Source organism: Porites lutea, chromosome 2 (assembly GCF_958299795.1).
Source record: "Porites lutea chromosome 2, jaPorLute2.1, whole genome shotgun sequence".
Taxonomy (NCBI): Eukaryota; Metazoa; Cnidaria; class Anthozoa; order Scleractinia; family Poritidae; genus Porites; species Porites lutea.
Window position 1 is genome coordinate 38,509,842 of NC_133202.1, and position 12,500 is coordinate 38,522,341.

The 12,500-nt window shown below is 40.3% G+C and overlaps 1 protein-coding gene across 1 annotated transcript in view; it reads left to right on the top strand.

The window, feature by feature from the left end:
* LOC140926166 (uncharacterized) overlaps positions 1-12,500 on the top strand; it is a 135,584-nt gene that overhangs the window by 31,679 nt on the left and 91,405 nt on the right. Inside the window, exons 25-44 of the mRNA XM_073375952.1 lie at positions 1-54; positions 471-691; positions 1,151-1,348; positions 1,689-1,892; positions 2,269-2,612; positions 3,482-3,719; positions 4,318-4,652; positions 5,025-5,250; positions 5,567-5,773; positions 5,906-6,121; positions 6,423-6,626; positions 6,719-6,919; positions 7,128-7,340; positions 7,481-7,684; positions 7,928-8,134; positions 8,661-8,873; positions 9,058-9,404; positions 10,090-10,339; positions 10,521-10,730; positions 11,026-11,211. The exon at positions 1-54 is cut by the window's left edge and continues 164 nt beyond it. Coding sequence (XP_073232053.1) covers positions 1-54; positions 471-691; positions 1,151-1,348; positions 1,689-1,892; positions 2,269-2,612; positions 3,482-3,719; positions 4,318-4,652; positions 5,025-5,250; positions 5,567-5,773; positions 5,906-6,121; positions 6,423-6,626; positions 6,719-6,919; positions 7,128-7,340; positions 7,481-7,684; positions 7,928-8,134; positions 8,661-8,873; positions 9,058-9,404; positions 10,090-10,339; positions 10,521-10,730; positions 11,026-11,211 — 4,478 coding nt within the window. The remainder of the gene's footprint in view (positions 55-470; positions 692-1,150; positions 1,349-1,688; positions 1,893-2,268; positions 2,613-3,481; positions 3,720-4,317; positions 4,653-5,024; positions 5,251-5,566; positions 5,774-5,905; positions 6,122-6,422; positions 6,627-6,718; positions 6,920-7,127; positions 7,341-7,480; positions 7,685-7,927; positions 8,135-8,660; positions 8,874-9,057; positions 9,405-10,089; positions 10,340-10,520; positions 10,731-11,025; positions 11,212-12,500) is intronic.

The window sequence follows — 12,500 nt, forward strand, 5'->3', positions numbered from 1 at the left end:
CAGTTATCTGTTAGATGACTACATTCTACCAACGTCAAATTCTACAGCAGTAGGTATGTAAAGTGCCTGATCGGCTGATAAGGAAATAAATCGAGTCGGAGGGTATTCTTTATTACAAAAAAGGAGTAATTCATTATCATTCCATATTGCAACACCCAGGCATTGACACACCATTGATATTTTTCGATCATACATTTGTAAAATCAAGGGACAGTTTTTCTTCCAATTTTCACGACTTTTCTGTCTATACTTAACTTAATTACGTGGATTGTCTTCAATATTTGTGATGCATTTGCATCATTTGACTTCTGCTCTTGCACCCTGAACTTAAATTGATATTTTACCAGTGTTGCTGGTAATAAGAGCTCCCTTTTTCTTCTCTATGTTCCTGTATAATCCCCAGCAGTGAAATCCCTGCGCTCAATTTCTCCTCATTTTCTATGCTCCTTACCAACTTCATTTCTCTTATTAGCTAAACCGGGGAAACTGCTGTCCGAATGCCAACAGCGCTATCAACATGCCATCAGTCATTACAAACCTCACGCAATGATACCACAGTGTAAACCGGATGGTAGTTTTGACCTGGTGCAGTGTGACATGTCATACTGTTTCTGTGTCGACAAAAACGGCGATGAAATATCCGGCACTCGTCTTAATGTAAGATATGGAAGACCAGTCTGTGACGAAACAGGTATATTATACATGAAATCCAGACACGTAGGGTCTGGTTTTTCGATCTTTTGGTAAACGACTTTTTCATGATGTTCGCCAGCCATTAAATGTGCCCTATAATCATATTAGCTGAAAGTGGAATTCTCTAAAAGGTAGTTGGGTTCGTAGCATTTCATTTCAGTGCCATTTTACTTTCAGAATTGTTAGTTTACTTTTTCTAATGTCAAAATCAATACAGTTTCAATAACTGTTAGCAACGTTTTCCACCTATATACCATCAGGCTGAATAATGTAGCAAAGAAATAAAAACGCATAGCTGTTACACGTCCTTCTTTCAAAACGAAGTAGTGATTGCACAACACTATTGCATATCGTGAGATCACGCAGACATATGACGGAGTGTTTTTCGTTTATTTCCTGTGTATATTTTCACTCTAAAATGCTGTCTCCAATAACTTGTAATCAAATGATTTCCCAGGTATAAAATCCACTGCTTGTCAGGCCCAGCAGATTCGCTCACAGACGTCAATGATGGCCGGACCTGAATGCAAACCTGATGGGAAATTTGAAGAAGTGCAGTGCAAGTCGTTGACTAAGCAGTGCTGGTGTGTAGATGAATCTGGTTCCGAGATGGCAGGTTCAAGGACAGTCAATTATCTGAGTTGCCCACAAGCAGGTACGGTCTACTTACTGAGTAACAGTAGTTTGGTCTAGCAAGCTACTTGCCAACAGACCGTAAGCGACAATTTTGCGAAACGCTTTTAATTAAGTTTCACAAAGAGAATTATGCTGCGTCCTTTTGAATTGTAAATATATCTTTCCCCTATCATATCTTTTCTGGTATAGAAGATGGCTTGCTTTTGTCACATATCATTAAACCATCGATAGTCAGTTTTCACTAATCTGGTGATTTTGTAATTCTTATGACTAGATGTTAGCACGGTGTGCTGCATAAATACCCCGAGGTGAAATATTCTTTAAAATTTCACGCTTTCGGGTATTTAATCTTATTTCAGGAAAGGAGGCGACTTCATGTGAGAGGCAGTATCAAGGAAGGGATCGTTCGGACTACATACCACGCTGCAGTCCTGACGGCCGTTTTGAAAACAAACAATGTGTAGACGATGAGTGTTTCTGCGTGGATGCAAATGGGGATAAGCTATCCGAAACAAATGTCCTTTTATCCAATGGAAGGCCTAACTGCACTACGTCACGGCTTGGTAAGGCCATACCGAATCTCTCCTTGAATAATAGTGGTGTTTCATCTCTTGCAAATTTGGTAGTACTATTTGTTTAGGGATACGTAAACCACGGTAGAGAGATTTGACGAGATTTGAGGAGGATTAACGTAAAACCCCAGGCAGCCACTTTTCTTGCTAACATTGGATCAAAAATCTGACTTTTCCTGATGAACTTTTACCACGTTATGGTTCCTTGCTGTGAAAGCTTTCGAAACAAGGCGAGAAATTACGATTGAGTAAGCACGGTAAGGTCACTCCCACTCCTTTTGCTTGGAGACCATGCTACCAAACGGTGGGTAATTTAACTGACAACCTAGACAGCAACTGAGCCTGACAGCTTTCATTTTGTTATCAGGTATCAGGCCCTTGGATGTTGGAATCATTCTTGACCAAACCCTTTCCCTGGAAACAGATGAATGGACAGCCGTGCTTAGGTTGTTGAAGAGAGTTGTGAATGGGCTTGGCGTCTCTCCGGCATCTGATGGAGCAAGAATTGGCTTAATACGTTTTACTTCTAACGCTTCGATTCCGCTTTACTTCAACACGCTCAAGGATGAAAACCTATCGCCTGATACAGTGAACAAGTTTATTGACAAAATATCGCAGTCACAAGGGGTAAGACGCATTGATCTGGCACTACAGAGTGCTTCAACGGATTTATTCTCAAAGAAAGGCGGTTCAAGGCCTGATGCAAAGAAGGTAATGCAATTGACCATTGTAGACAAAAAATCATTAGACTCTACAGTCGAACCTCTATGTGCGACCACCTCTCGTAGGCGACGCAGTTGTCCCTTCCCAAACGATAACTGCTATTTTTAAGGTTCGGAGAAACGTCTTGACCTGTTACTGGAAGCCGTATTTCTATTACAAAGAAAGAAAATGGCAACCCTGGGTCGAACTCGGACCACGATCCCGAACTTTCATATCCCAATCTCTTTCCCTTTATACCACTACACTACAACACCGACCCGCCAAAATTCTGAAAAATTTAAGTACATAAACTAGCACTGTCTTTCTCAACTGTTACATCAGTAACAGGTGACTCTCAGGGGCACCCAACGATAGTTTCCTCCCAAATACCTTAAAAACTTTTTTTAGGCTATCCAGAGTACTTTTAGATATCTAGAGATGCATTCTAAGCGGCGCTATAAAATTTGTATCTGTTAGGTCATCGTAGGGAAACTTGAGTCTTTTCGAAATTACTAGTTCTTCCTTATTATATTCCCGAAAATTTTAAAGGCAATGAACCTATTACGAAAGTGAGAATGTTCAGTCTTATTTCTCTCTTTATCATTTTGAATCCGAAAATTTTAGGTTTCCTTTTTGTACGAAAAATAGCTTAACCTAGGGAGTGAAATGTGAAAACTTAAACTTCAGAAAATCGTAGAGAATTTATATATGTGTCCAGACCCCTTTTCGAAAGAGAAAAGGTTCGATTCTCGTTAGCGACCACCTGCCGTAAGCGACCTTTAATTCCTTGTATTTTTGTGTGGTCGCTTATGGGAGGTTCGGCTGGACTTCTAGCAGTGTTGAAGATAAATGAATCGAAATGGAATCTTGATCTTTAGATCGCTCTGTTGGTCACTACTGGTCCTCAAGACACTACACAGATGCTTTCTACCCCTTTAGCCGATGCAACAGCTCAACTGCAAAGTGCCAGAGTTGATGTGTACTCTATTGGGATTGGCCCAGATGTCGTACCTTCTCAATTAGAAACTATAGCCTCAAGACCAGAGTATGTTTTTAGAACGGAGGTGGCCAGTTTGCCCATCGTTTCATCTCAACTTACCGACATGATACGTCAAGGTAAAGTTCTGTTCATAGATGTCTCGAATATATCGCTTCCACCTATTTTGACCTATAATACTGGGTAAGCCCAGCCCTTGGGTTAATGGTTAAATAAGCCGTATCTGCACTCGAAACTCAGAGAAACCAAATCCCTAAATACGCTAACTTAGTGGCCGCGCTGAATCCACCGCCAGTTTGAAAGAAGTTAGATTATTTGCCAGTAAGTTCGTAAGTTGAAAATTTTCTTACCTGCGTAGGGACTCACGCAATGCACTTGATTGTAAAGTAAGACTACCCCGCAGAACACAGTGATTAAGACATCGAAAGGACAACATAAACTAATGTTAAATGAGTGTCCTTTAAGTCGGATATAAAATCATTCTCATTTATATACAAATTTTCCTTCGATTTAGAGAGCTAAAATAACTCGAATCAAGGAGAAAGTCACAAAGTCGCAAGCTTGATAAAATGTTTGCTTCAGAGTTGTATGGGTTTCTCAGTAGTTGAAGCATGGTTTCACATTGTCCTTTCCCGTTCAGATCTCGCGTGACGCCCTCATCTATCGCTCAACCACATTCCAGGATTATTGTTTTTAATCTATTCCTTGTCTTCTTAGGTCGTATCCCATCGTTAGATGTTGGTTTCTTAGTGGATTCGTCGGATGCAGCCAACTGGCAAAAAATGTTGACTGCCGTTTTAGCAATCGGTGATAACTTAGACATTTCTCAGAGTGGCACACACATTGGCTTCATCTCTTACTCTTCGTCAGCGTCCGTGGCCGTGCCCTTCCCCGCTGCTGATTCTCTGCCCTACAATCCAAACGTTGTTCGACAACTTGTGAACAGCGTAGCTCCGTTGGGAGGATCCGAAAGAAAAGTGGATCGAGCATTGCAGATAGCGAACGATGAGCTTTTTGTTCCACGAAATGGCTCTCGAAAGGCCTCCAAACAGGTATGTCAAGGAAGGAGTAAAAAAAAAAGATTAAGTTATTTTGTAGCCATAATAATAACGTGATAGTCAGCCAGCACTTTCCCTTGAAGAGTCACCGGAAATATTTTTCACCTTTATGGTAAATATAAATATCAGAACTTCTTTATTATTCTGGGCTGATATATATTCTAATTTTTCACATTTTGGATCCTTCTGCTGGAAACTAAATATAGCGAATTACCCAATTTGATGACTCTATCTTTCTAAAAGCTTACATATTACTCTCTTTCTTGGGACGTTTTATAAAGGTAATATTTAGGGAATAATTATAGCGACTGAGTATGAGTGTTCATCGCTCCCAACCGTTTCAACTACGCTTCTATACTTTGCCAGATCGCCATTCTCTTTATCAGTGGGGAATGGCCTGCGAGCAAGTGGAGTTTCCCCTTGATGCAACTGAAGAATAAGGGCGTCGAAGTGTATGTCGTAACATCAGGTCCTTCAGCAGACACTCCTGAAGCTCATAGAGTTGCAAGTGATGTAAGAAATGTCTTTAGAACAAATCCTTATAGCGATCTTGAAGAAGCTGAGCCAAAAGTCACTCAGGTGGCGACAGAGGGTAAGTTACGAATTCCAGTTGTTTTAAGTGAACAAGAATGCCCTATCTGCGAGTGTTTAGAAATGCACTTTTCGTAGCGTCTAATAACATACATCCCAAAATCTCATCACATGCAAAGAAAAGTCCGCTAACCTCTGTGAAGAAGGTCTGGAAAACGGGATTCTTTCTTTTTTTCTTTTGCTGTGCATGAATTGCGTTTTATTAAATTCGCTCGATTACCTTCAAATAAAAACCATTGTGGCCCTGTATAAACTAGTTGTCGTCATACTTTTACTTGTATGGACTAGTTTTCATAGCATTTTGACTTGCTACTCAGAACCTAAAGTGACGGTGTGCCAAAGATTCAACAATGGCGATGAGCAGTTTGTTGTGCCAAAGCGATCTGGAGCAAAGTGCAAGGCAAACGGCGAATACGAAGAAATCCAGTGCGACGATAACTCCAAGGAGTGCTGGTGTGTAGACCAAAATGGTTATGAGGTGGCCGGAACTCGAACAACTGGGACTCTAAACTGTCCAGAAATAGGTAACTGTTTTTACAGTCTTGCCCCCACACGGGTTAAAAACGAAGAAATTCAAAGTTCTTGACGGACCAAACGATTATTCATGGTTCCTAACGAGTAAAGGGTAATCGAAAGTATTTTTTCACCTTTATTAGGGAGTGACTCTTCACCATGTCGGAAGGAGTATTCAGAAAAGTCAAGGAATTGGTTGTTAAAAGGGAGACATTTGCCACGCTGCAACCCAGATGGCAGCTACTCCGACAAACAATGTTACAAATCTTACTGTTTTTGTGTTAACAAGAATGGCGTTGAAATCTATGGCACCAGGAAGAATATTTCCGATGGCGATGTCATGTGTGGTCCCGATCCAGGTAAGGTTTGAAGAGTCTTAACAGGCCAAAACGCTACGGACTCAAATAATTTTCCGGGGTGGTGGACTAACACCTTTTCGCACTTGTTAAAGTCAATTCTTTATTTCAAATTAAAATTCGCTATTATTTCTTACATACAAAGGACGAAGGGGTGCCTTAAATGCTGAAGTAGTAGAGTATAAATTAGTACCACGACGAAAACGATTATCTTTTCGTGCTACAGCTGTCGCCAAGCTTCAGGTTATCTTCACACCACTCTTTTTATTAACCTGTTTTGTTTATCTCTTTATGAATTATGTAGCACCAACCAACTGTGAACGTCAACGCGCTGATTCTGTAGCCAAGCCGACACCTGGTGCTTTTACGCCACGTTGTAAGTCAGATGGAAATTTTGAATCAGTGCAGTGCCACGGCTCAGTCTGTTATTGCGTAAACAACAAAGGAATACCTCTTCCTGGTACTGAAGTGAGCATTGGTCAAGGGAGGCCTAACTGCCAAGATCCAGGTTAGAAAGCATGGCTGTTAAAACAAGCGCAGAAGGTTTGGTTGAAACAATTTCTTATTAATTCATCTTCCTCTCTTTGATCTCTTTGACAGATAAAGTTCTCACAGACTGCGAGAAGAAGGTCCAGAAAAGTCTTGTCGATAACAGTCAGTTTGTCCCAAGATGCAAAAAAGATGGAACTTATGAAGACGTGCAGTGCGATTCCTCAAGTTCGGCATGCTGGTGTGTTGATAAAGATGGCGAAGAGTTGCCTGGAACAAGATCTAAGGATTTAGTCAAGTGTCGTGGTCAAAGTAAGTGAACTTAATTCTGTTTTGTTGCATTCAGCGTGCCTTGTAATGGCATGTGCAAATTAAGTTGGGGGTAATTTTGACTAAAAATTTCTTAAGGCGATCCTGATAAATGGCAATCTGCTTAGCGTTTGCACGCACTCATGCGTCATGGACAAACTCCGCTCACCCTGTGACATTATAACAATTTTTTTTTTGGTTCTCTCTGAAGAAGACCCTCTGACATCATGTCAGCTGCAGTACCAAGAAAGTTGGCGAAATCAAGTCAAGGGTCGCGCCGTTCCAGTGTGTATGTCGGATGGGAGTTACAGCAAAGTACAGTGCTACCTGAGCACTTGTTACTGTGTTGATGAAAATGGCAACCAGATAAGAGGCACTAGTGTCAACGCTCTGAGGGATGGGATTCCCAGCTGTGACGATTCAGGTTAGTTCGATGCAGTTCAAAAGTTATGGCTGTGATTGTGGCGTAAACGATTTCACATAATGCAGAAACTGTATCAGTTGTGATTTATTATCGTAGTGTTATTCTTAGGGTATAAGACAACTGTTGTTCTTGACTTGCAGGGAAGCCCCTTACTGACTGCCAGAGGAGGCAATCTGATGCACAGCTATCATCCTCACTAACTCCACAGATCATGTGCAAACCCAATGGCTCCTACAGTGATGTGCAATGTGACAAATCCTCAAGTGAATGTTGGTGTGTGGACCAAAATGGTGATGAAATTTTTGGAACGCGAACTCTTGGCGTGCTCAAGTGTTCTTCAACGGGTAAGCGTTTCATATCAATTTGGTGAGACATTCAAGGTTTTTGGGTCAAAACTAAACCACATATTGTTAATATTGTTCATGAGCTAATCCCCTACAATCGATATAGTAATACAATGCGTAGTGGTTTTCGTATGGCATTTTTTTAAACCTACAGGAAAGTAGTTAATTTGCATGTACATTATTCGACGGGATCCTAGTATAAGTAGAAAAAGAAACAAACATTTGTACTTTCATTGCCCTCAGCACCACTTTCAGCATGCGAAAATCGCGTAGAGGTGTCATCTGGAGGGAAGCTTTCACTTTGGAATCATGTCCCTTACTGTCATTCGGATGGAAGCTTCGAGGGCGTGCAGTGCAATGCTCATACCGGTAACTGCTGGTGTGTGGGCAAAAATGGACTGGAGTTGACTGAAACACACAGCAGGGAGATGCCAAATTGTGTGACACCTAGTAAGTTACTGCTTTTTCTTGCTCGTGTCGGTGCTCATGATATTGTAGTAGACCAGTTAATACATAGATTATCAACAACCCTATATCAATCTTTTCGAACTGGGATTGATAACCACACAAAGCCGTTTTCTACCACCAACCAGTTGAAAAAGGCACTGTACCTTATTGGGGCTTAAATGGCCATTCACGATCGTATGCTTGTGATCCCCTTCCCCCTTGCCAATGTTGCTATCGAAACTTCGAGGAATAACTTTGAATCTCAGTGCTATTTCTCACAGTCGAGTAACTAACATTGATTTCAAGTAAAAAAGGCCGGTTTTTCGGTGGTGTCTCAACATTTTTGCAACTGGTTGATACTTAGTTTAAGGTCTGCATTTTCACATTCGTAGCTTTGTTTATTTGTTTTTCTGGTTGTCTCTGATCACACTGTTTATAATAACAAGTAACCTACAAATTTTTATTCAATCGCCTTAAAGTGATTAAAGACACGTGGTTAAATCCATTTCATTGGCAAATACATTTTTAGTGTGGTATACGCCATGTCAGCAGCATCGACAACAGGTTCTTGGTCCAACTGGCAGCGCTCCGTTAGGCGCTTATGTTCCTCAGTGCAAACCCGATGGAAGCTACGAGCAGACGCAGTGCCAGGGCGCTGGGCAGGTGTGTTGGTGCGTTGATGAAAGTGGAAGAGAGATTCCCAACACCCGACAGAATGGAGATCCAAATTGTGGCAAAGCAGGTAAAATACTGTTTTAACAATTTTCGTTCAAGATTTTTTACCCCGTTGATCTTTATTATGGCCATTTATTTGGAAGAAAGTAATTTAAGAGTTCTAAAACTATCCAAAAAATTTTGCGATTGTCTGTTTGCATACTGAAGTTGACCAATGTGTTATAGAGTTTAACAGTCAACTTTGTTTTCAGACAACTTCACCAGTGTTCCAGTGGAACTGGGTTTTCTTTTTGATGGCTCTGGACAAATCAGCAAACCAAATTTTCTTGCTCAAATTGTCACGGCAAAGGAGATTGTTGACAGTTTTAACATAAGTGACGAGCTTGCACGTGTTGGTGCTGCAATTTCCAGTCCTAACAGTCGAGTTCTTTTTACCTTTAACGATCCACTAACTGGTCCAAATCGTACAGCCGAGGCCGTTAAACAGCTTCTGGATAACACACGCCAAGACCAAGGTGCAGCCAGACTTGGCGCAGGGATCAAAACTGTAGATTTGCAATTGTTTAGCACTAAAGGAGGAAGTATGAATGTTTCAAAGGTCAGTTTCTCTTACCCGTCGATATTAAAATAAAGTCAAGGTTAAGAGCTGGAAATAGCCTTAACCAGTTGGCTAAACAGAGTCTTTTGATTAAACCAGATAGGATTTGAGCAGACTCACTGTGGTTTTTTTGCTTACAGTTTTCTTGAAGCGAGAAAGTACGGGTCTCTTTTCTTTCGAAAGACTGAAACTGAATTGTTGTTTACGCTTGGTATGCATCGGACTAAACTTTGATTTAATGCCTGTTAAATTAGATGTCCGTTGCATTTGTACGTTTCCTGATTGATTCTGCTGAAATTAGTACAGCGGCTGCTATATCTCTGGTCGCTTATTGGTGTAAGGATTGTTTTTTTTTACCACCCAAGACACAGCGTTGTTTGATGCGCTTACTTAAACTATGAAGGTATCAGTGATCAAACCCAGTGAGCAAGTCGAACAGCATATTGTTGTCCTTACTGAATTTTGCGAAGAGTAATCGTTTATATGACGCAAAACAAAAGCACGAAACAGGGACTAGAAAAAAAGGCAACAAGGGTAAGGAGAGCGGACCGAGGTGAGTATTAATGATTTAAGAGTTTTTAAACCGCAGACTGCGTGGGTTAAACTGCATCTTATCTAGAATACATATTTTCATTGTGTAGTTTGTTTATAACTGGTTTTGGCTTTCTTTCGTTTTTTACTTTAGGTACTTGTTGTCTTTGTTGGCAGCACTCAAACAAAGGATAACAAATCGCTTCCTCTGTCTGATGTGGTTGAAGGACTTTCAAAGAAAGGCGTGACAGTTATTCCAGTTAGCATTGGAAATAATTTTGACCCTGAAGAACTTAAGACCATAGCAAGCGATTCTAAGAATATCTTCCCTCAGGATGCTGTGGATTCAGTGAAGAGGGCTGTAAAAGATGCAGCTTCTATTGCTCCACCAGGAGTTAACCAAGGTAAAAAAAATCGTTTTTGGTAATTTTGTACCAGATTGCATCCCACAGATTAAAGAAAACCAAACAAGATTTCCCCAGCCCCAGTACTTAAGCGCTATGAAAAACGGTGCCGAATCTGAGTTCCATTTAGGTTTCGTATATAAAGACCAGTGCGTGGTCAATACTTAATATGTTTTTTTAGTTCCAGACGAAACAGCTTGCCAAATAGCAGTTGAGAAAGCCCTTCAGACTCCCACAAGCCCTGATCGTTTTGTACCACGCTGTAAAGAGGATGGCAGTTTTGAAGACGTGCAATGTTCCGAGTTTACTGGGGAGTGCTGGTGTGTTGATAGTTCCGGCATGGAAAAACGTGGAACCAGATCACAAGACTTTATCACCTGTTCTGGAATGGGTAAGCCAATTTTCATAATGAAAATCAAGAGAGACTTTTAGTTACTTTACTGTTACCTAACTAAGGTGACAAGAAACTTGCTATTTGACGAACTCGTTGAAATCCTTTTTTTAATTGTCCTTTGGATTGAACTTCGATTATATTACCTTACTCGCACGAAAAAACCTGTGCCACCCTTTGTAAATTTGTTGTTGTCTCTTACAAACTATATTGAAAAGCATTCTCTTGTGAAGACCTTGCTTAAGGGTTACATTTTTGTAACAGCATGTTATTTTTCTCTCCACAATTAAAATAGGTACTGATTTAACTCAGTGTCAACAAGAATATCTCGAAGGTCGTTTCCAACCACTCTGTACTCCTGAAGGATCATACGAGGACACACAATGCCAGGGAACAGCCTGCTTTTGTGTAAATGAGAGAGGAGACGAGATTGCGAGGTCTCGAACCGAGCTTCCTGCCAGACCAAATTGTACTGCTGCAGGTACTTTTACAAGTCTCTGTGTCCGTAATACAGTGGAACCTCTGTTAAGTGGTGGCCGGTCTCAATTGAACGGCTATTTGTCCCATTTGTCAGGGTTAAAGCAAGGAGCCCAAAAGTGTGACCTCCTTTAATTAATTCACATTCTTTCTTGTAGTCATTAACCAATCAGAAGTCGAGGACAGTTTTCATCTGGCTTCTGATTGGATTAAATATGCAAGAAAGAATGTGAATAAATCAAAAGCAGTCACACTTCTGGGGTTCTTGCTGTAAATGTAGACGGCTGCGAGAATGATAATGGTTGGTTTTGTAATTTATATACGCGTGATCAAGAATCATAGTTACTGAGCGAGAGTTGCAAACCAACTAAGTTGAATTTTTTTCCTATGGCTGGGATATCTACTCTACACAACCGGCGACTACAGGACATAGCTATTCTCATGTATAAAGTTAAAAACAACATGTGCCCAGCATACATTAGCACTCTCTTTGAACAGCCTGCAATTAAGTATGAACTGCGCAATCATGACTTCACTATACCCAGATTCAACACAGTCTCCTTTGGAAAGCACTCGCTCAGGTATATGGGCCCAAGGGTTTGGAGTTCTGTTCCTAGTAATGTGAAAAAAGCTTCCACGTTGTCCTCCTTCAAATATAACATCAGAAAAGTGGATCTTAGCATGCTATTAGATGACAATAACTGCTCTAACTGCTCTCTTTGCACTTCTTAATCTTTTACTTCTTTTTTTTTTTTTATAAGTAATGGATACATTTGTACATATTGTATATAGTTCTCTCGAATTTCTCACTTGCTTATACTGTACATAGTTTTTCTTAATTTTTAATTAATTTATTAATTGATTTATTTTTTAAAATTTATTTTAGTGTCCCCACTTAGTGGTTATATACCGCTATTACAGTTTGACACTTTAATAAAGGTATCATCATCATCATCATCATCATCATCACCAAACAGTAGCTTTGCTAACCGTAAATAATAAAAAGTCCAAATCAACCACTAAATGATAATTAGGGCAGCACATCTAACCATACTTTCTCGTTCCTTTCCAAACTTCTTTATCCATTCTTGGTCTCTCCTTTAATTATTATCTTAGGTTTTTTGGTTGTCAGGTTGGAAATCATTACCATAAGCATCGGGTGTTAAATAGTTGATTCAATAAAGGTTGCTTTGGGCGTTGGGAATTAGCAATTTGGCATTTAAGCATACGGAACAATATGATGATTTGCCTAAGTGACCACCAAACAATAGCTTCCTAGTGCCCAATTCCGAA